At 39.6% G+C, this 25,390-nt stretch overlaps 1 protein-coding gene across 1 annotated transcript in view; it reads left to right on the forward strand.

Annotated features, from left to right (window-relative positions):
* The window catches only part of LOC126426520 (uncharacterized), a 204,948-nt gene that overhangs the window by 64,319 nt on the left and 115,239 nt on the right, over nucleotides 1–25,390 (forward strand). The window contains exons 5-6 of the mRNA XM_050088425.1: nucleotides 17,888–17,983; nucleotides 21,160–21,252. Of these exons, the coding sequence (XP_049944382.1) occupies nucleotides 17,888–17,983; nucleotides 21,160–21,252 (189 nt within the window). The remainder of the gene's footprint in view (nucleotides 1–17,887; nucleotides 17,984–21,159; nucleotides 21,253–25,390) is intronic.

Raw genomic sequence — 25,390 nt, forward strand, 5'->3', positions numbered from 1 at the left:
TTAGCGTACTGAGTAAAAAATTTGAAATGAACTGGTCAAGAACTTTTTGAGACTTTGGTAACATCATTTCTTCTCTACATATTATGTATGCAGGGTGTTACAAAATGGTACGGCCAAACTTTCAGGAAACATTCCTCACACACAAATAAAGAAAAGATGTTATGTGGACATGTGTCCGGAAATGCTTAATTTCCATGTTAGAGCTCATTTTAGTTTCATCTGTATGTACTGTACTTCCTCGATTCACCGCCAGTTGGCCCAATTGAAGGAAGGTGTTGTTGACTTCGGTGCTTGTGTTGACATGCGACTCATTGCTTTACAGTACTAGCATCATTTCAGTCGAAGTGTTCATACGCTTCTCAACAACAGATTCGGTGACCGATGGATTGGTAGAGGCGGACCAATTCCATGGCCTCCCCGCTTTCCTGACCTCAACGTTCTTGACTTACTGTTATGGCGGAATTTGAAAGCTCTCGTAGAGACTCTTTGTGCTCGTATTGTGGACGGCTGTGATACAATACGCCATTCTCCAGGGCTGCATCAGGGATTCCATACGACGGAGGGTGGATGCGTGTATCCTCGCTAACGGAGGACATTTTTAACATTTCCTGTAACAAAGTGTTTGCAGTCACGCTCGTACTTTCTGTTGCTGTGTGTTTCCATTCCATGATTAATGTGATTTGAAGAGAAGTAATAAAATGAGCTCTAACATGGAAAGTAAGCATTTCCGCACACATGTCCACATAACATATTTTCTTTTTTTTGTGTGTGAGGAATGTTTCCTGAAAGTTTGCCCGTACCTTTTTGTAACACCCTGTATATTTCTATATTGTATATACTACAAAGATGTATGGTCTATGTCTGTCCGAATGTTCATTAGAATATCATGTAAAAATTTCAAATGTAGTGCTATGTAATTTTAGAGTATTTTGGTCACAATATTAGATGCCATGTTTTATATTACTGTGACCACCACCTATTGTCAGTTTGAGCATGCAATAGCCACTCATAGGCAGCAGGTGGCAGCACTAGCAGTGGAGGACATATAAAGCATGTCGGGGGATGCAGAAAACAGTGCAATCGTTGTTGTAATGTGGCAACCTAGCAATTTATCTGATGTCGAAAAGGGATGACGGTTGTCTTTCAGGCCAAGGGTGCAGGCATTTCCAAAACAGCTAAGAGTGTAAATTGTTTGCATCCGTCGGTGATGAAAGTACTCTGTGCGTGGCAAAATGGCGATATTGAAAACTGGCGCCGAGTAAACCCTGTTGCACCTTAAGCCATAGATGAGGGGTGAAGACAGCTGCGGAGATGCGTATGGGTGAATAAATGTGCAATTGTTGGCGAGCTGACAACTCAGATGAACTGAGGTTCCACCAACAGTGTCTTCTCAGTGACTGTTCATTGAACATGCCCCCCTGCAACAGGCACCTGGTTCTTGCACCCATGCTGACTGCTGTTCATTGGCAATGAAGGCTGGAATTTCCATGTCATTACTGAACTGGGCATCCACTGAGTAATGGCAGGTGGTCTTTCCAGATGAATAGCATTCTATGCTCCATCAGTCAGATGGCAGTTCATGCCTAAGGGGTGAAACATCTTAAAGGAAAATTACTTACTTACTCACTGGTCATACCGGACTCGAGAGTCCATTACCGCAGCAACGTATTTTCGCCATCTGTCCCTGTCTTGGGCTATGTCCTTCCATTCACCTTCAATACCTAGCCTCCTCAAATCGGCCTTCAAATTGTGCTCCCACCCACGCCTCGGTCTCCCCACAGGACGCTTTCCTTCTAGGTGCCCTACCAGTACTCTGCGCGCTGCCCTGCCCTCATCCATTCGAGCTACGTGACCCACCCATCACAGCCGACGTGATTTAGTAATACTGATTATGTCACGGCTCGAATAGAGTTCGTGAACCTCTTCGTTGTGCAGTTTTTGCCACTCTCCGCTAATGTCATCCCCTTTTGCTCCAAAAATTTTCCTCAAAATTTTGTTTTCAAATACTCGAAAGGGCTTTTCATTTTGCACAGTGAGAGACCAAGTCTCACACCCGTACAGCATAACTGGTAGGATAATAGTTTTGTATATTCTAATCTTTAAATTCCTAGACAATATCCATGATGAAAATAATCTATTTAGTGAGAAGTAGCACGCATTTCCCGCCCGTAATCTCTCCTTCAGTTTGGATTCAATCTCATTTCTCGAAGTGATGTCCACGCCTAGATACTTAAATGTGTTCACTTTTTCAAACTGCATGTCTCCAACTCTTAACATTTCCTGATCTACTGCTGCTGGCATTCTAGTAGTAACCAGGTATTTAGTTTTGTCTTCACTTATCCTTAGACCTACATCTTCACTAGACTCGATTAACGCATTCGCATTTGCTGTTACAGATTCTTTTCTATCGCTAATGATGTTTAGATCATCTGCATACCCTGCTATCTTAATATTTCCATTTAGCTCCACACCCTCTGAATTATCTGCTGCCATTCGCACAATATATTCTAGGAGTAAATTAAAAAGTAGCGGAGACAGGGCATCTCCCTGCTTAAATCTGTTCTTTATTACAAATTCTTCTGACACCAATTTCCCCACGCGTACTCTACCTTTTGTGTTTTTCAAACTCGCTTCTATAAGTCTAACATACTTCTTTGGTATTCCAAGTTCCAAAAGAATTCTGTACAATTTTGACTGCAATACTGAATCGTATGCTTTTGTAAAATCTATGAAAAGATTATGAACTGGTTTATTGTATTCCTATTTCTTTTCCAAAATTTGACGCAGGGTGAATATTTGGTCTATAGTTGATCTGTTCCTCCGAAAGCCGGCTTGGTAATCCCCCACAATTTCATCTGCATGTGGTGTAATCCTGCTTAGCAGAATATTTGAGAAATTTTTGGAACATACTGGTAATAGCAATATCCCTCTATAATTACTACAATCCATTTTGTCACCTTTCTTAAAAATTGGGATCAGAATCGACTCCTGCCACTCTTCAGGTATCATCTCTGACTTCCATACTTTAGTTGTCACTTTGTGAACTACTTCCACCAATTTCTGTCCCCCATTTTTAACTAATTCTGCAGTTATGCAATCTGATCCTGTTGCTTTATAGTTTTTCAATTTGTTGATTGCATCTCTTACTTCCTTTAACGTTGGCTCAGGTATCTGGGGTTCTGCTGTATGTATTTCGTACGCCTGCTCATTTCCTGCTTCCTGGTGTACATTTAATTGATGCTCAAAATACGTCCTCCATTTAGTTAATATAGCACTGGGGTCTGTCAGTATTCCCCCAGCATCCCCTGCAAAAATTGGTGGAAGGGTCCAGGCCAGACGAAGAAGCGTTATGGTCTGGAGAATGTTTTTGTGGCAATCCCTGGATGGTCTCATCATTCTCTGGAAGTCACAGTGGATCAACACAAGTATGCCTCTATCCTTGGGGACCGTGTTCATCTCTAGATGCAGTATGTTATCCCTCGGCTTGGTAACATCTATCAGTGGGACAATGTGATGTGTTACGCAGCTCACAGTGTACGTATGTGGTTTGAAGAGCACCAAGATGAGTTTACCATACTTCCCTGGCCAAAAAACTCCCTGGATTGAAACCCAATCAAAAATCTCTGTTCGCGTCATGGATCCGCAACTGAGAAATGTAGCAGAGGTGGCCACTGAGCAAGAGTCAGCTGGCTCCACATCCCTGTTGGTACCTTCCAGAACCTTATTGACTCTCTACTAGCATGTCTTGCAGCAGTCTGCTCCGCAAAAATGGTTATTCAGGCTTTTGGCCGGTAGTCACACTAATGCGATTTGGCAATGTGGTAGTATTACAGTAGATTAATAATTTTTACTTTTTGGATCATCTGACTGCAACTGAATGAAACACAATTTTCGTGCCATACGCGTTTCGCCTTTATTCTCTGCAGGGCATCTTCAGTGACAGGTCGTGTGGACGATTTCCTACATATTACGCTTGTGTTCCACTCTGGGTACCGTTCCTCTTCTTATAAATGCTTCTTGAGGTTTTTTTTTAAGCATCAAAACAAGCATTCAATTCCTAGTGCTGTGAAATGTGTTTCTCTCTGTAATTCATTGTCTGAATGAATGGGAGGGTAGAGTGTCGTTCACCATTTTACTGCCATCCCTTTGTGCTCAGTTGGTGCTTTTTAAGTACAAGGTGAACCCATTCAGAGACTTCACAAATCTGTTCATAATAACTGCACTACCCCCAGCAGATGGTCTTGTCCGCAACTTTCAGGACAACCAGTTTCTCGTCACAAGGGCAAAGAGGTGCCATTCTGTTGGGTTCCTTGTTGTGTAGGAAACAGACGTAGCAATTGAGTGGAGTTTTATCAGTTTATACAATTTATTCTTTCCTTACACAACTTCTTTCAGAGGTTTCCACCCCTCTGAGGTAATTTTTGAAATTTGATCACAAATTATGTAGCTTAATTTTTATTACAAAGTTCAAATATAATCTAGAAATTTTCAGCAGTCTCCCTGTAAGCCCTACTTTTTATATTCTGGTTCATGTAATGTTCATGGGTCAATTCCCATAAACAAGGTCCTTCATAGTACAGTTGTATAAGTTTTTTTCCATGCAGGCATTGGTCCATTCCTTCCTCATACTGTATGCAACTAAAACTTGTTGTCATTTGAAAACCAGATGAAAACTCATGGAATTTCTGAATGTGACTCGTCACAACTGCATGTGCTTACCCAACTACTGAAGAGGAGCCGTCGGTTCTGAGAACTGTAGCAGACAGGCTTGAAGATCATATCTCCATTAATGCAGAGGTGGGGACTGCAAGTGTTTGCAATTGATCGAGAATATCTGTGGCCCGTTGCTAAAGTCCACTAATTTGTGGGCAGCTTATGTCACAGGTCAGGAGGACAGTGGTAGGATGTGATAAGTAGAGTGGCTGGAAATTAGAGAGAACAAACTTGTGACAGTTAAACAAACTGTGTTGCTGTGGCATACTTCTCTCCAGTCACTCAGACAAAATAAAAATACCTGAAAATATTTGTATAGCACACTGCCACTTCAGCCACAATTCCCCCCAATGTCATAAAGAGCCTCTATAATATGACACCTGTGGCAACCGAATATACCATACTTTAAATGAATGTTATTTGAATGCTGATAAATGGCCATTAAATGGTTTTTGGCTGGAGACTCCCTATTTTAACTGATGATCGGAATAGTATAGCACGGGTTTTAAAGTTTTGTGAGGAATCAAAACTCCTTCCTCAGTTGATAAGGAGCATATTTTAACATTTAAGGGCCTGTCTTAACCCTTTAGTGGATGCACCATTTATCATAACATGAGCGGGCACGCGGCCCACTTTGTATGCAGAATCACAGTTTAATAAAACAGCGATAAGATAAACTTAAGTTGTAAGAGCCAAATCACTGCTTAATAAAACAATAATAAAAAAAACTTTCATTATGTCATTCTGTTGCCGCGTATGGGTGTTATCCCGCAGTAAAGAACTACTCAAAAGAATTAAACAGTACAGTTGTGTCAGATCCCTGCCAACCGCTTATTTGATTGCTAATTATCTCGTAGATAACTGCCACTTTGTGTGGGATTGTGCTGCTAGCTCAGAATCTGGGTCATTTTTTTGCATGGACATACATTTTTTTCCCTCCTGTACCCCACTAATTATTTTATATTACTGCTGCTCTCTTGGACATATGATAACACAACTTATCACTGTTAGCTGAAGCAATAATGAAGGAATAGGTACAGGCTCACAGTTGTAAAACAGGGGAATGGTACAAGTGAACGTCTCACTTTATACATATGTGTGCTCACTGGAGGTTCAATGCGTTTGGTGGTCAGTCAGCTGCCTGTCTCAGGTGGTGATTGTTAGTGCTTTTATTCAGTTGTTCTTTATGTCACTGCGCACGCCCATGAGGCCCCCCCCCCCCCTCCCCCAATAACACACACACACACACACACACACACACACACACACACACATTATTCTTTGTTCTAATATACTACACCTGAAAAATTTGAATTTGGTACAGATTTGAATTTTACTTCAAAATGTTAAAATGCAAAATTACCTAGTAAATGCAAATTCGAAGCAAATTATATCCATATGAACAGTTTTACCAGAGAAATTTGGAAATAACTTCATTTTCTGCATATAAATATCAAACTGTAACCAATTCTCTTTTACTGGTACTTCACATCATGTCATGAAGCTCACTTTGCAAAGATAATGTGTGTAAAAACATGTTTGCAAAATAAAAAGTGCATGATGCAACAACGTACCAGTGTACCGTATGCTCTAGTACTCAGTCAGTTGTGGAAGTTTAATGGTTTGTACAAAATACTCAGTCCATAATGCAATGTAGAGCTTTACAACAGAAAAATATGATATTGTCTGTTAGTTAAAGTTAAAATGTTGGTACTGTGCAGACAATTTGACATGGAAGTTTCAGGTGGCTGGTGTTTTGAAGTATGGTTGGGCCAATACTGGGAGAATCTGGGCCCGAACTACCTCATTTATGACACTGCCAGCTTCGGCAAGCAATTCTCCTATAGCTTTTATGGAACGCTTTATGTTGTGCATTGCTCATAGTTGTCTTATTTTGAAATGGGTTTAAAGACTAATAGTGTTCCACCACAGAGTTTGATTATGGCCATCACAACACCAGAAGCGACCGGCACAACTCCAGAAGGTATCAGTGATTCCTGTGACCGAATGTCAGTTTTGCTTTTCCAGAAACATGAAACACATGTGTAGGCTGGCTGTCAAAGTTTTTGCAAAACAAAAAAACAGCTTTTTTAACAGTCTGTTTCTGAGCATTATTTATTTTCAATGTATTGGAAATAACAGCCAGCCAGTTGCAAAATACAAATTTATTAAACCTTGACCATGGTTCCGACGGTTTTAAAACGATCATCTTCAGAAGATATATTACACAGAATCACATATTATCTGTACCCAGTGTGGGAGCCACTGGTGCTGTCATGTACACATGTGTCTCATCCACTTGATCACCGTTTAAGATGGATGATTTAGAAGTAGTAGCTCTCTACTGTGTCGTAAAACTTATTGTCAAATGTGTGGTATTTTAATAAGTTTAAAGACAAAACTCTGTAGTTGACAGTACTACTTTTATAGCATATATTTTAAATGGTGATTAAGTGAGGGAGGGTTGACAAGAGCAAGCTGCAAGAAGGGATAGCTATTGCAAAGAAGGTGGGCCATTAGCTCTCTTTTGAAGTTTGAAATGGTTTTAATTTCTCTAATCTTTTGAGGAAGATTGCTCCAAAGTCAGATTTCTGATACAGAATGTGATTTACAGAGCATAGCAGTGTTGTGTAGTAGTAGTAGTAGTAGTAGTAGTAGTAGTACAGAATTTTGCTTTGTTCAGAATGAGTATTTCTGCTGCATTTTTCAGATAGTGATGTAAGGGTTGAAGATAAATAGGAAGGAGTACAATGACTGAGATTGTGATATAGCTAACACAGGGTATGGTGTTCTCTTCACTTATCAGCATGTAGCACGATAATTGTTTATAGACAGGACTGTTGAAACAGCGTACATAACAAATGTATTGCACACTAGCATTCATCGCCAGTTAAAGCCGACGTTGAGCTCTCATAGGAAAGTCCTTGAAGACTAGGTTGATGGGGATTATAAGTGCCTCTACAAGTTTGTTTTTAAGCTCGACTGCTGTAGTGAATGAAATGATGCTGATACCTTCTTACAGACTGTAGTTGTGTGTTCAGTCCAGTCTAGGTGATGGTCCAGAATCATCCCCAAATTCTTTACAGAAGAAGAAAAGGAGATTTCTGTGCTTTAACAATTTGTCTTCAGACACATAGCATAATAAACTTTCAAAGGTTTGGGTCTAATCACTTACAAACAAACAAAATTTAGACCCAAATTTTGCGTAAATTACTGTGAACTTTGCCAAAAATGGGTACTGAATTTTCAGGTTCCTAGTAATGGAAATATTGTGAGGCTATCTAAATTCTGATGGAGCTGAACTTCTCTTGCTGACAGGTTTCTGTGATGTGAAAATTACGTTATAAACAGCAACATTTCCATTACACAACAACAGCCATGAGACAAACATATTTCAGTTTTCTGGGCATCATAAATGCCATTTTTTTTTAAAAACCAACTTATAGGTCTCCAGAAGAAGTGTGGCCAAAACATTCGTTTCTCCAGAACAGATGTTTACATAATGACTTGGTACGATACTCGGAAAACTTTTATGTCAACTGACTCTGGCCACAGAAGCTTATGCAATTATATTCCTCTGTCTACAGTACAAACACATTCTGGGAATGGTGGTTTTGTCAGTTTGAACAGACATATAGGATCTTCACACTGTGGTATCTTGAAATCAACCTGAAAGATAGTGTGAGAAGCTTACTCAGTTTGAGTACTGCAGTGTATGAAAATGACAGTTGTAAAATTAGTATTACAAGGATAAAAATAAATGTCGTGTAGCTAGGGCCTCCTGTCGGGTAGACGGTTCGCTAGGTGCAAGTCTTTAGATTTGATGCCACTTCAGCGACTTGTGCATCAATGAGGATGAAATGGTGCTGATTAGGACAACACAGCACCCAGTCCCTGAGTGGAGAAAATCTCCAACCCAGCAGGGAATCGAACCTGGGCCCTTAGGATTGACATTTTCGCACTGACCACTCAGCAGCTACCGGCGGCGGACATTACAAGGATAATCCAGAAAGTAACAACTGTTAGGCTTGAATAAATTCGAGAAACATAGTTCATAAACAGAAACTATGTCACTTACCTGTACAAAATGAAAGCTTACTTTATTTCTCTACACAGTCCCTTCCATTATTTAAGCATTTGCTGCATGTGACCATGAACTTTAGACTCCCCATGTTGCAGGTGACTGCACCCAGTCCACTAAGCCAGTTCTCTGCATTCTTCTGCACAATATCAATGTCGTCATTATTCCTACCCAGGAACTACTAGAGTTTGATGAAGTAGCGTCTTACACTATTTTGATCCCCACACAGTTCTTCAAATTATATGTGACTGTGTACAGGTGTCTGGGTCGTGTTTCGTCACACACATATTTTTTGTTTGTTGTTGAGTGGTTCACACCATATCTCATTTGTTACTGTGTCACTATAAACGTTCTTCAGTTGATGCTATATTTTTGCAGAATGCTCGGCAACAACAACAACAACCAGTAAACTAATGGCAGCTGAAGGCATCATGAAATCATAAAAAAAACCACTAATGAACTTCAAGTGTTACTCACACAGCACTGACAAGGGAACGTTAAGGCCTGGCCCTCTTAATCTTTTACAAATTTATAGGATTGGAACCTTGGCATCCGTACATCAGTTTCCTAAAGCAGTACAATAAAATTCTCAAAGAGACTTGAAAAAGTGTCGTTGTTATCAGCAGTAGCTGAATCAATAGTGTAAAAGTCTGGTAATTTTATAGTCACTAGTTCGAATCTCACTAATGTTGAGTAATTATTTTTACTTTTATTTCAGTTGCATATTTGCTAACAAATGAAAATGGGAATTAACTGGTGATGTATCTGGGTATAAATGTGTGGTGATTATTTGTCTTTGTCATGCAGGTCCTATAGCTGTTGCTGCAATCCGCATGTCTGTCGCCAGACATCTTTATATCAGCATTCTTCCTCATCCTCTTCCATTCCTCTTCTCTCCTTTATTTCTTGGATACCGTGTAGCAGCCTATTTCACAGTCTTCCTCACGTTTCTTTCAGGAGGTTGCCATTAACACTCTCAGCACCGTTACAATACTTGTTGATGTCTGCAGAATCCAGGCAATTATAGCTATGTTCAGAAATTTATGCTTTGGAAGTATGGAACATACAAATTCAAAATTAACACTATTTGAAGCCCATTTTGTCTTATTTAATATACAACTATGAATAAAATCCTGTCTGATATAACATGGACAAATTGTATTATTATATGTGACATTGTTTTTATAAAATTAAGAGTGTTATACATTCGTATAAGTAGAGTAAATGAGTTCATAAATACCTAATGATCAGTGATGAATTTTGTATTTACATACAATAGCACTTTTTACATTTATCCAGTATTTTCTTCTGCAATATTTTAAAACAGGTTTCCATACATAACACCATACAGCACTGTTTGCACTGATAACGTGTCGCCTTGCAGGATGCTTTCCCACTTCCTTTCTTTGATTTTGAAGAACAAACATAAAGTACTTGGGAGGCATATTTTTTGCTCGTGGGTGGAAATGTTGCAGGAAATGTGTCTTTGTCAGTCAGCTTACAGGTCCATTTTGGCAATTTGGAGCTGTTGGCAAGATTGGCAATGAAATAAGTTACTGTCACTTTCTTGATCTGAAATGAACAGCATAACCAAAATTTATTTGATACGCCTAGTAGGAGCACAAAAAAAAATTTCTGCCACCATTTTACAATGCTTTACCAGAACACATTGTACTGCAGTTGCCTTTAAAGACACTTGTGTCGTCCAAATCATTTTCACTATCTAGAGCATCAACAGTGTCTCCCAGATTCAGCAAATCGGAGATTTCTTCATTATATAAACCACAGCACACCATTTCTCTCACACAGAATACTAATAATGTACTCTAACTGCAAACAAAAACAGTGATTCATAACGAACAAAATACCACAAAAACAAGATGCAGATTCACATCATCTATCCATGCAACTAACAAATAACAGTGTAAACATCATATATCGATAGTCAGAGGTGCAAAAACAAGAAGCTGCACTTTTTAATCAATAAAATACCCTGGCTCGTAGAAAATACGGGCTTGGCACTTTTGGAAGGGAGTGCAACCCGTGGAATCTACGGACTTGGCTTGACTCTGAGAGCTAAAGAACTCACTTCAGCCATCTGTCTTATCCCATTCTTATAACATGACCTAACCATCCTACCTGACTTTCTTATATTCTGTTAGTAATACTATAATGGTCTACATCCTATCTCTAATTTCCTCACTTCTTCCATGGTTAAATCGGGAAATTCTGTGTGCTCCTCTCAAGTGTTCCATTTCTAAGTGTCCAAGTGTGTCTTTGTTTCTTTTTGTGTGTCTCCAACACTCCCTGTCATAAACTGTTATTGGTACCATGATGGCTGATGATTATGATGATTATGATGATTGGTTTGAGGGGCGCTCAACTGCATGGTCATCAGTGCCCGTACAAAGTCCCAATTTTTACACAGTCCACTTTTTTTACACAGTCTAGTCTACCCACTGTCATGGTTGATGTTGATGATGATGATGATGATGATGATGATGATGATGATGATGATGAAAAAAGGAAAAAGGATGAGAACACAAACACCCAGTCCCTGGGCAGAGAAAATCCCCAACCTGCCCTCCCTTGCTCAATCTGCTGTTGGATATATCTGTTGAATCTTCCATCATGTGATAGATTATTGCATACTGAATCCTAATTTTTTTATAAGTAAGTTTTTATTTTTTATTACTGGTAATATGACAGTAAAGTAGAATTTGATACAGAGGTGCAAAATATCTTATTGTGAAGTGAAAATATATATAACTCAATAATACTGTTCAGTCTCTAGAAACATAAGAAGCAGTTCATGTTCTATTTGATGATTCTCATTTTTGTTCCAGATTTTCATTTATTGTGAATCCAAGCATTTTCATGCATAATCAAAAATAAAAGATGTGATTTTTAATAAAAAATTATGATTTAGTGTATATTATTTCCCATTTTGTTTGTTAACAAATATAGATTTAAATAGAAGTAAAAAAAAGTGGCCACTAATGAGATTAAAACCAGATGCTATACGACTGCTAGAGTCTTACACTACAAACTCAGCTACTGCCAATTATGTTAATTAGTTGGAAATGTTATGTACTTAACCGTAATCAGACATGTTCTAATCTTCAAATAGGATTTTTCGAATCTCTGAGAATTGCGTTGTATTGCTTTAGGAATTTGATAAATTACCTCGAAGAACACTGTCTAGTAACACAGTCAGCGCAAGGTTAGAAAATATTGTTCTTTTCAGACATAATTAGCTCTTTATTCACACGAAGTAAAGAGTGCTATTAACAGAAGATCTCAAATTCATTCCATATTTCTAGATTTACAGAATGCTTTCTCTCACAAGACCTCGGGTCAATTTCCATGCCTGTGGAGTTTCATCTCAATTATTTGTCTGGGTTTGTGATTTCCTCTCAGGAAGGCCACAGTCCCTAGTAATTGATGGAAAGCCATCAAGTAAAACAAGTGATATGTGGTGTTCCTCAAGGAACTGTCAAAACCCATCTGCTGTTCCTAATCGATGATGATGATGATGATGATGATGATGATGATGTCCCACGCTTCTTGACAGAGTGTAGGGGAATGATGCGGGGGATGCGCACTGCCGTACTAGGCAAGTTCCTAATGGAGGTCGTTTGCCATTGCCTTCCTCCGACCATAATGGGGATGAATGATGATAATGAAGATGATACAACAACACCCAGTCATCTTGGGGCAGGTGAAAATCCCTGACCCCACCGGATTCGAACCTGGCTCAGGAAGTGAGAACGCTATCTTGAGACCATGAGTGTGGACTCCTAATTTATATAAATGATTTATGAGACAATATGAGTAGCCTATCATGAAAAGATGAAATCCAATTGCAAAACGGTTTAGACAAGTTATCTGCATGGTGCTAAAAGGGTCAACTGACTCTAAATAACAAAAAGCTTGAGGGCCTGCATGAGAACTAAAAGGAATCCTGTAAATTTCAGTTACACAATAATTCACACAAATGTAAAGGCTGTCAAGTCACTCAAATACCTATGGATTACAATTGCCAACAACTTAAATTAGAATTATCACCTCAGTTCATACAGGTGGCTGGCGGAGGTAATGAAGACTGCTGGCCTTGTCTGTGGGGAGCAATTTGCAGCATAGTTCCCAGAGTTGATCGGGGTCCTTTGGTTTGAAGCAGAGTGGAGAGTCTCAGCCAAAGGATTCATAAACTCTGTGACGGTCTTGGCTGCAGATTTATGGACCTGTATTATCGTGTGGGGATTTGTACGTCTCCCTTTGACAGGTCAGGGGTCCACTACACTAAGGAAGCAGCTAGTCGGATAGCAGAGTACTTGTGGAGTGCCCGAGGGATTTTTGACCAGGCGATAGTTTGAGGTGCTGTCCCAGTCGATTTGCAGCAAGGGAAGTCAAACAGCATTCAGAATAAAGACACTTCGACTGTCACAATTTTATCAGTAAACTGTCGAAGTATTGTTGATAAAGTTCTCGAATTTACTGCCCCCCAGGAAAGTTCTTGCTTTCAAATTATTTTTGGTACTGAGAGCTTGCTGAAACCCAAAGTGGAAAGCTCTGAGATATTTAGCGAGTTGTCGAATATATATCACGAAGACAGATTAGAGAAGGGGGGTGTTTATAGCATTGACCAAAATATTGTCTCTATTGAGGTCAAAGTTGAGTGACAATGAAGTTATCTGCTCATGTATAACAGGTGTAGGTGAAACAAAGTTAATTGTTGGATGTTTCTACTGGCCACTCGATTCTGCTGTAGCAGTTTTGGAGTCATTCAAAGAAAGTCTATTGTCAGTAGCTTGTAAATACTCAGATCATGCAATACTAGTTGGAGGCGAGGATAGACTGGGATGTCTATGGATTCATTGTGAGGAGCACAGAAAGAGAATCGTGCGAAATACTTTTGAACAAGTTTTCTGATAATTGTCTTGAGCAGCTAGCTTGGCAGTCCATACCCAATGGAAATATCTTGGACCTCGTAGCTACAAATAGACCAAACTGTATCGACAATGTCGGTATGGAAACGGGGATTAGCGATCGTGTCATAGAAACTTTATTACGAAAGTTAATTACTCAAGAAGGCTAGGAGAGTGTTTCTGCTAGATAGAGCAGATAAGCCGTTATTAAGATCTTTCTTAGACAGTCAATTGGCATTACTTAGTACCAGTAAGATGGGTGTAGAGGAATTATGTGCAAAGCTTAAGCAGATTTTAAATTATGGTCTGGAGAGTTACATGCTGAGTAAGTGGTTAAAGGATGGAAATGACCCACCACGGTTTAATAATGAAATTCGTAAGATGCTCAGGAAGCCGAAGCTGTTGCACTGTAGGTTCAAAAGGGGGTGCACGAATGATAAGTGAAGGTTAGTGGAGATTCATGTGTCTGTGAAAAGATCTATGCGCGAAGCATATAACAACTGCCACTGTCGCACCTTAGCAAGATATCTGGCAGCGAATGTGAGAAAATTCTGGTATGTAAAATCGCTATGCAGGTCCAAGGCTCCCACTCAGTCCCTTGTCGACCAGTCTGGTATGGCAGTTAATGATAGCAAAACGAAAGCCGAAGTTCAAAATTTCACATTCAGGAAATCGTTATTGCAGGAGAACAGTACAAACATACCGTCGTTTGACCATCAGACTCACTCCTGTATGGATGACGTAGAAATAACCATACCTGGTGTAGAGAACCAACGTAAAGATTTGAAAACAAATAAATCACCAGGTCTGGATGGAATCCAGTTCCATTTTACAAAGAGTACATCACAGCATTGGTCCCTTACCTAGCTTGCATTTATTGTGAATCACTCACCCAGCACAAAGTCCCAAACGACTGGAAAAAAGTGGAGGTGACTCCAGTTTATAAGGAAGTTAAAAAAATGGACCTGCAAAATTGCAGAATCAATATCCCTAACTTGGCGTTTGCTGCAGAATACTTGAATGCATTAGAAGTTTGAATATAATAGACTAAGCAGCCAATGTCCATGTGTCAGCATGGCTTTAGAAAGCATTGCTTGTGCGAAACTCAGCTTGCCCTTCTCTCACATGATATACTTGAGAACTATGGATGAAGCACAACAGGGAGATTCCATATTTCTAGATTTTTGGAAAGCATTTGACACAGTGCCCCGTTGCAGGCTGTTAGCGAAGGTATGAGCATATGGACAAAGTTCACAGATATGTGAGTGGCTCAAATACCTTTTATGTGATAAAACCCAGTACCTTTTCCTTGACAGCAAGTGTACATCAGAGACAAGGATATTGTCGGGGGTGCCCCAGGGAAGTGTGACAGGATCACTGTTGTTCTCTATATGCATAAATGATTTGGCAGACAGGGTGGGCAGCAGTCAGCAGTTGTTTGGTGATGAAACTGTGGTGTACGGTAAGGTGTTGAATGACTGTAGTAAGAGACAAGATGACTTGGACAAAATTTCCATTTGGTGTAATGAATGGCAGCTAACCCTAAATGTGGAAACATGTAAGTTGATGCAGATGAGTAAGAAGAACAAACCTGTGATGTTCAGATACAGTATTACTAGTGCCCAGCTCGACGTAGTCAAGTCGTTTAAATATCTAGGAATAACACTGCAAATTGATATGAGGTGGAACGATTATGTGAAAGCTGTGGTAGGGAAGGCAAATGGTCAACATCAATTTATTAGGAGAGTTTTAGGAAAGGGTTGTTCAGCTGTAAAGGAGACTGCGTATAGGACACTAATGCGACCTATTCTTGAGTACTGCTCAAGTGTTTGGGATCCAAGATATCGAAGCAATTCAGAGGAGGGCTGCTAGAGTTGTTACCGGTAGGTTTGAACAAAACTTAAGTGTTACGGAGAGGCTTCGGGAATTCAAATAGCAATCCCTGGAGGGAAGGCGGCATTCTTTTGGGGGAAACACTATTGAAAATATTTGGAGAATCGCCACTCCAAGCTGACTGCCGAACGATTCTGCTCCCGCCAACATACATTGTGCTTAAGGGCCACGAAGTTAAGATACGAGAAATTAGGGCTGATATGGAGGTGAACAGATGGTCGTTTTTCCCTCGCGTTTTTTGTGACGGGAACAGGAAGAGAACTGACAAGGAGTGGTACAGGGTGTACCCTCCGCCACACACCTTACGTTGGCTTGCCGAGTATGTGTGTAAATGGAGATAATGTTGTGGTGAAGGTAAACAGAGGACTGTTTTATTGACAGAACACTGAGAAGATGTAACAGGTCGACCAGTGAGGCTCCCTACACTACACTTGTCCATCCTCGTCTGGAACATTCCTGCATTGTCTGGAATCAGCACCAGGCAGGATTGAAAGAGGCTCTTCAAAAAGTTCAAAGAAGGGCAGCTCGTTTCATACTATTGCGAAATATGGGAGAGAGAGAGAGTCACGAATATGATATACGGGTTGTTTAAACAAAGGTGATTTTTGTTGCGGCGAGATATTTTCATGAAATTTCAGTTGCCAGCTTTTTGGGCTGAACGTGGAAATATTTTGTTGGTGCCAACCTGCATAGGACAAAATGATGATCATAAGAAAATAAGAGAAATAAAAGCTCTCACAGAAAGATTTAAGTGTTAATTTTCTCTTGAGCTGTTAGAGAGTGGAGCTGCGAGCAATAGTCTGAGGCTGGTTCGATTAACCCTCTGCCAGGCACTTAACCATTTGAGTCTCAACAACAAAAGTTCAATTTCAAAATTTTTCATAAGATTAACCTTTATTATCATAGTAAGCAACAAATACAAGAAGAAATTGACACAAAAAAATCAATATCAAAAGTGCATGCTGCCTCAGTGCTTTCATTTCAGAACCACTCATTAAAGCAGTGCTACTAATTCAACTTTAGGTATTCTTACTTTCAATGTCAATGATGTCCTCAAAATTATCACTATGAAAAAAAAGAGTTACAATCTCCAATTGCACCAAGTGACGTGGCACAGTGGTTAGCACACTGGACTCACATTTAGGACGACAATAGTTCAAACCCGCGTCCAGCCATCCTGATTTGGGTATTCCATGACTTCCCTAAATCACTTCATGCAAATGCTAGAATGATTCCTTGGAAAGTGCACAGTCAACTTCCCTCTCCATCCTTCTCTGATCCGATGGGACAGATGACCTCGCTGTTTGGTCTCTTCCCCCCCCCCCCCCCCCCCCCCCCCCCCAACCATCTTACACTTCTGTAGTACAATCCCCGTGCCATCTGTTGCTGAGAACACTTGTAGTGAGTGACAGCTACAATGCACTATGAAACTTCCTGGTAGATTAAAACTGTGTGCCCGATCGAGACTCGAACTTGGGACCTTTGCCTTTCGTGGGCAAGTGTTCTACCATTCTGGAAATATCCCCCAGGCTGTGGCTAAGCCATGTCTCCGCAATATCCTTTCTTTCAGGAGTGCTAGTTCTGCAAGGTTCGCAGGAGAGCTTCTGTAAAGTTTGGAAGGTAGGAGACAAGATACCAGCAGAAGTAAAGCTGTGAGTACCGGGCGTGAGTCGTGCTTCGGTAGCTCAGATGGTAGAGCACTTGCCCACGAAAGGCAAAGGTCCCGAGTTCGAGTCTCGGTCGGGCACACAGTTTCAATCTGCCAGGAAGTTTCATATCAGCGCACACTCCGCTGCAGAGTGAACATCTCACTCTACAATGCACTACATTCAAAGAAGTATCTCAGTGTATCACTAGATGTCTGTGTGTTGCAGAGCACATTTGGACCGTCAGTTTGGGAAACTATCTCAAATTGACTTGCAAAAACCACCTAAGCTACAGCACATGAGCATTGCTCAAAATATTCAGTTTTTTCTAGCTCTCTTTGTGCAAACTATTAGTCCTGGAAAAAAAATGAAATGGACTTTTTTTGTATGAAATTTAATGTAGTTTGGTTCTGTACTGGGTATGTTGGAAAGAAACATTCAAAAGTAACCTCCAAATGCACCCCAACAATTATGAACTGAAACTGTATTCTGAGTGCTATCCTTATTTCCTTCCACGTTCTTGTACTCTTGTACGCTAGTCCCCATTCCCCCTCCTGTTCAAGAAAAGATAGTGCTCTGCTCCAAGTGTTGCTTAGTCTGATGCTGATGCTGTAATTTTTTTTCAGGATTTGGAGGATACATCATTATCAAATTTGGAAGTTACAAACAGCACTAAACAAGAAGCAGAAGTAACATTTGATGGGGATGGAGCTGAGAATTGTGTAAGTACTCGTTCTGTAACATGATACGCACAGTAGAAAAACTAAGACTTGTTTCCTTCCATCTTGTTGTACACTTGTATACTAGCCTTCCCTTCCCACTCAAGAATATGCACAGAGGTGAGAAAAGTAATGGGATAGCGATATGCTGATATACGGACAGCGGTAGTACCACATACACGAGGTATAAAAGTGCAGTGCATTGGTGTAGCTGTTATTTTTACTCAGATGATTCGTGTGAAAGAGTTTCCGTCACGATTATGGCCTCATGATGGGAATTAAGACTTTCGAGGCAGAATGCTAGTTGAAGCTAGATGCATGGGACATTCCATTTCAGAAATCACTACGGAATTCAATCTTCTTAGATGCACAGCGTCAAAAGTGTGCCGAGAACAAATTTCAGGCATTACCTATCCCTATGGACAACACAGTGTCTGACGGCCTGTGCTTAACAAGCAAGGGCAGTAGGGTTTGCATAGAATGCTAACAGACAAGCAACACGGTGTGAAATAACCACAGCAGTCAATGTGGGACTTACGACGAACACACCTATTAGGATGATGTGGTGAAATTTGGCTTTTATGTGCTGTGGCAACAGACGAACGATGTGAATGCCTATGCTAACAACACGATGTCACCCGCAGTGCCTCTACCGTATTGGCTGGACCCTAGATGACTGGAAAATTGTGGCGTGGTCACACGAGTCTGGATTTCAGTTGGTAAGGGCTTACGGCAGGATTCAAGTGTGGCGCAGACCCTGCGAAGCCACAGACCCGAGTTGTCAACAAGGTACTGGGCAAGCTGGTGGTGGCTCCGTGATGATGTGGGCTGTGTTTATAATGAAATGGACTGCGTCCTCTGGAACTTCACCGGTCGTTTACTGGAAATGGTTATGGTTGTCTATTTGGACACCAGTTGCCAGCCATTCGTTGACTTCATGTTCTCTGACAACAATGGAATTTTTATGGATGACAGTGCGCCATATCAGTGAGCCACAATTGTACATGATTGGTCTGAAAAAAATGGTGGACAATTTGAGCAAATGAAATGGCCACCCAGATCACCTGACATGAATCCCATTGAACATTTATGGGACATACAAGGTGCATTCAAGTTCTAAGGCCTCCGATTTTTTTTCTAATTAACTACTCACCCGAAATCGATGTAACTGGCGTTACTTCTTGACGTAATCGCCCTGCAGACGTACACATTTTTCACAACGCTGACGCCACGATTCCATGGCAGCGGCAAAGGCTTCTTTAGGAGTCTGTTTTGACCACTGGAAAATCGCTGAGGCAATAGCGGCACGGCTGGTGAATGTGCGCCCACGGAGAGTGTCTTTCATTGTTGGAAAAAGCCAAAAGTCACTAGGAGCCAGGTCAGGTGAGTAGGGAGCATGAGGAATCACTTCAAAGTCGTTATCACGAAGAAACTGTTGCGTAACGTTAGCTCCGTGTGCACGTGCAGCCCTTCCCCCTTTGTTGCAGTGAAGGAATGAATTTGTTCTTCAAAACATTTTTGTAGGATGCACCTGTTACCGTAGTGCCCTTTGGAACGCAATGGGTAAGGATTACGCCCTCGCTGTCCCAGAACATGGACACCATCATTTCTTCAGCACTGGCGGTTACCCGAAATTTTTTTGGTGGCGTTGAATCTGTGTGCTTCCATTGAGCTGACTGGCGCTTTGTTTCTGGATTGAAAAATGGCATCCACGTCTCATCCATTGTCACAACCGACGAAAAGAAAGTCCCATTTGTGCTGTCGTTGCGCATCAACATTGCTTGGCAACGTGCCACACGGGCAGCCGTGTGGTCGTCCGTCAGCATTCGTGGCACCCACCTGGATGACACTTTTCGCATTTTCAGGTCGTCGTGCAGGATTGTGTGCACAGAACCCACAGAAATGCCAACTCTGGAGGCGATCTGTTCGACAGTCATTCGGCGATCCCCCAAAACAATTCTCTCCACTTTCTCGATCGTGTCGTCAGACCGGCTTGCGTGAGCCCAAGGTTGTTTCGGTTTGTTGTCACACGATGTTCTGCCTTCATTAAACTGTTGCACCCACGAACGCACTTTCGACACATTCATAACTCCGTCACCACATGTCTCCTTCAACTATCGATGAATTTCAATTGGTTTCACACCACACAAATTCAGAAAACGAATGATTGCACGCTGTTCAAGTAAGGAAAACGTCGCCATTTTAAGTATTTAAAACAGTTCTCATTCTCGCCGCTGGCGGTAAAATTCCATCTGCCGTACAGTGCTGCCATCTCTGGGACGTATTGACAATGAACGCGGCCTTATTTTAAAACAATGTGCATGTTTCTATCTCTTTCTAGTCTGGAGAAAAAAAATCGGAGGCCTTAGAACTTGAATGCACCTCGTAATCAAGATTAATTTTAATTTTAAAAACCAACAGCCTCAGTTGCAAAGTTTACCTAGATGTAGCTAGATTTCAGTTGGGAAAGCCCAACCTTCTTCAGAATAAAAGTAACTAGCGAATATCCATAGTGGACGTCGTCAAGCTAAACTACAAATCCATAAATTATCGTCAGACTGTAAAAACTTATCTGAAACTGCCTCGGCCCCACTTCGCAACTGTGATGCGGCAGCCATGTGTGTGAGTTCCAGTACAGCACCCGTGGCTGCCGCATCGCGGTCGTGAAGTTGGGCCGAGGCAGTTCCAGATAAGTTTTTACAGTCTGACGATAATTTATGGATTTGTAGTTTTAGCTTGACGACGTCCACTATGTACAACCGCTAGTTACTTTTATTCTGAAGAAGGTTGGGTTATCCCGACTGAAACCTAGGTAAATCTAGGTAAACTTTGCAACTGAGGCTGTTGGTTTTTAAAATTAAAATTAATATTTTTACAGTTACTGACAGGGCTGTGAAATGTTGAAAATATTTAACATAATCAAGAGGTCTGTTCATGCACAAAATCCTGCATTTGCAACACATTTGTAATTATGGATGGCTACAGAGCCAGCATAACTCATTGTTTCTGCAGGGGACTTCCAATGAGTTGTTTGGTACATACCATGTCGAATCGCTGCACTGCAATGGCAAAAGGTGGTCCAACATGATATTATTATGTATCCCAAGACTTGTCACTTCAGTGTATAAATAGTGCTCTGCTTCAACTCTTGCTCAGTCTGATGCTCTAATTTTTTGCAGAATTTGGAGGATACATCTACAATACTGGAACATACGAACGACATCAAACAAGAAGCAGAAATAACAATTGACGAGGATGAAGTTCAGGATTATGTAAGTACTTATTCTGTAGCATTATATTTGCAGTAGGAAAACTAAGACTGTATACCACTTATGGTATTCTGACCACTTGCTGTTCTTCTGTGAGGCAGAAGAAATTTAGTAACACAAAAGTTCTAAGAGAATGTATCGCTACATGAATACTCTGCAGTTCACACTTAAGTGCTTGGCAGATGGTTCATTGAGAGGTTTAAATTTTCCCACCTTTGCGTTGCAAATGTTTTGAGTGAAAATGCCCAGTCGATGCGCTGTTGTCTTCATGTCAATTCTACCAACATTGAGAGTTGTTTAGTTCTCGGGATTTTGTAAAATTCCTGGATTCATGTCTCATCGCTGTGCAGCCTATGAAAAGAATTGCGGAAAACTCCCAAATAAATTCCAAAGTACAGTGTGGTTTTAATACCAATATATTTCCAAGACTCAGGTGTCCGAGCCTGGTGAACTTTCCCAGTTACATCCCGTGTACCCAAAGTTGACATCAAACGACACAAAGTTCACAACAATCAACAAACGAGTGAGCCTACAATACATTTGCTCGCGACCCTAGCCAAAAAACGAGTGCCCCAAGGCGCCTGCGTGACCTCTATGAAAATTACAATTTTATGTAAAATCACAATTAAAAGTTAAACCGAATATGAGATATACATTGCTAAAAATTTGCAATCTCAGTGCTGAACAAGGTGAACCTATTTTCAACTTAGTTATGAGTTAATATAACATTTTCTGACCAATTATGTTACAGGTAACAATTACATTTCTAAATTTGTTTATGACAAATCAACTAGTGCCTGAATTTTAGTGCTAACACATACTGGAGATTCAATTAACATGCTTTATTTATATGTTCTATTTAATTTGCTGTAGTAATTTTATAATGATAGGTTTACTGGTACATCCTGACCATGTGCTCTATTTCTTTCGATTAGTTACAGTATTAATTTCACATTTCTATTATGTTTCTCACATAAGAACAATGTTAATCAGCAAAGCATCGTTTTCGAATTATATGTATACTGAAATAGTAGTTATTTTTGTATGTAATTTGGAAACAGATCAATTAGGACTGATGTTTATCTTTAATGCTCTCCGAGGGGTTCTGATAGGTATCAATGAGATACAGTAATATTTCAATACCCCCGAAGAGTTTTGCCTAGCCTGATAGACGAAACTCTTCTCACAGAAATATTAGTGTGACTGATTTGATACAGTACTAGTTGGACAAAATAACACTAACTGCGTATATCTTAAAAGGTACAAAATTGGATCATGAAACTTTACATACAGATAAATTTTCCAAATAGCTACAGACATATACATCAAGAAAACAAGAATTGGAAATATGAGATTACAAAGAAATTTCCAGACTTTTACAAAATCAATATTTACATCAAATTTTCTGAATGAATGTTTTTCTGAAACTATCACTTCTAGAGAGTCCATTAATTTTCCCTCCTTCAAACACTCAAACACAACTAAGCTAACAAATTACAAATTTGATTGAATTAATTACGTTGCACTTTTAAAGTGTCCATATGACATGTTCTAGAGTAATATTATCATATAAAAGACAGAAGAATAAAATTTATCCTAACAGTTTGCAATACCATAAAATATTTTACAAATCTTATCAGACATGAATAATCGAAATTATATTTGTATATTTATATTGTGACAGTATAGAAACTGTTCATTTATATCCAATCCGGGTTGTTGTCACAAGTATCTGAATATATTATGTATAGTCAATATTTCTTGGCTTTGTACATCAAATGAAATAACGTTTCAAAATGTTTACCACACATCCAGAAAGTCAGATCAAATTAACACCGAGAAATAGCTTCAAGGTTTTATAAATTGTGAGAAAATAATTAATACAAAAAAAAAAAAAATCCTGGAAGTGGCAAGATACACTTAAGCAACTGAAAATGTAATTGTGCTATAGTTAGCAACCTTGCAGTAAGGAGGTTCTGTAAAAAAAAAAAAAAAAAAAAAAACGCACCCAGAACCTTGTCACATGGCATCTTATATTTCATTTCGTCAAAATCCTCAGTCTGTCTATTAAAGTTGTCATTTCCTACCCCTCAATACCAAACTAGTCTCCAGATTGTGTCTTGTGAGATGCGACTAATGTAAAATAATAGTTTTTCAATGTGATTTGTGTGCTATGTGTTGTCATAGTTGTTCAAAATAACTCTCAAGCTTAATTTCACATCAGCATTTCCTTCAATCAAAATGTATAAGAGTTCTACTTCATGCGATTCAACTGATTCATTAGTTCCGTTATGTGTGACTGCAGAGTACCATAATCATCATAATTGTCTCAATCAAACGAATCATCAAAACCATTAATAAACGAGGGTTGAATACCACCGAACCACCTCAGCAGCAGCATTGCATATCATATAATCTACACCTATCATCATCGTCATCATCATCATCCAAATACCCCTACGAAAATGCAAGCCAAAACAAAGCATTTTCCACCAATAAACCGTAAACATCAATTCATGTGAATCAGAAACAGGAATGAGTCTGCAACCTCAAATCCTTAATACAGATGCAAATCACATCACTTACCTTATTTCAAGACAATCCTCAACAATTCATAGCAATTTCAACATCTCTCTCGTGTGTACATAACTGAGTGAAACATGTATATAGTATATCGTGGTGGTAATCCCTTCTTAAGGGCATAAAACACTTCAACTCTTTCATAAACCATCTAATGTGTTCTTATATATAGTAACACATTAATTCAGTTGTCAATTGTATAACGGTATAAGAAGCAAAACATAGTAATTCCTTCCTTGTGGATAACATATTTAAGATAAAAAACAGTGAAAAGATGTATATAGTTCTTCTTAACTGCACAAATGTACCATAAAATCTTTAAGTATGTATTAATAAGCTTAGTGTATCTTCACACAATTCACCTTTCATTTCTGGATAAGCTGATATAAATAGAGTATGGTCTGTTGTCTGTAAAGATGTGTAACTGTTCCTCACTAGAAAATAGATATTGGCTGTTCCTGGCAACCCAAGTTCAAATCATAGTCTTCACATATCAGTAATAGTCACAATCGGTAGGATGTAAATGTCAAATTATCAATACATCTGATGATGCAGATTACTCAATCAAAACAAAATGTATCTTATACTACAAATTAAATCACATGAAAATATCTTACATAACAAATACAAGCAAACATATGTATTGTTGGAAGTTTGTGTGTCAGAAAGGTATCGTAGAATGTGGCATCAGTGTTTTCGAGAAGAAAATGCCACATTAGCTGGGGCACCTTGCATAAGCCACACGCTTAGTACACAAAGATTGTGTACCCCCCTGAGGGATTGCAATTATTGCACATAAGGTTTCAACTGAGTGACATTTCTTAAACCAAATAGCTTTTTCTGATTTGGGATAGATAAGTCGGTAGGCGTTTGGATGTGGTTTCTCATAAACTTCAAATGGACCAATGTAAATATCGAAAAATTTCTTGATCTCTCTATTGATTGCCTTGGATTTCTCATAACTTTTGGTTAAGACTAAATCACCTACATTTTACTGTGTAAATTTTCCTTTTGAATCATGTTTAAGCTTTCTCTTGGCACAGTGTGTTTCAATATTTTTCTTTACTATTTCCATTCTCTCGTCCGGTGTTAACTCATTACAGACAGGGAAATTGATCAGTTCATACAAGATGTTTGGTGGGTGTTTGTTAAAATGGACTTCATAAGGTGTAAAGCCAGTTGTTGTACGTTGTAAGGTGTTAAAAACATCTTCAAAATCACATATGTAACTGGAGCAATTTGTATGATCTTTAGAGCAGTAAGTTCTACAAAGCCTGCCTATTTCATGCATATAGCACTCGGTTGGGTTACAAGATGGAGAATAAACAGAAATAAGGACGTGCTTAATGTCTCCATCTTTCATGAAATCTTTCCAAACATTAGATGTAAATTGGCTCCCATTGTCTGGAAGAATGGCTTTTGGTTTTCCAATCTGTGTGAAATAATCATTACAGAAACAGTTTAAAATTATCCTGCTTGTTGCCTTCTTTAGTGGATACAATTTTACTAGTTTAGTGCATAAGTCAACAACTACAAACAAATATGTATTGGCAATTGGCCA

Source organism: Schistocerca serialis, chromosome 11 (assembly GCF_023864345.2).
Source record: "Schistocerca serialis cubense isolate TAMUIC-IGC-003099 chromosome 11, iqSchSeri2.2, whole genome shotgun sequence".
Classification (NCBI taxonomy): Eukaryota; Metazoa; Arthropoda; class Insecta; order Orthoptera; family Acrididae; genus Schistocerca; species Schistocerca serialis.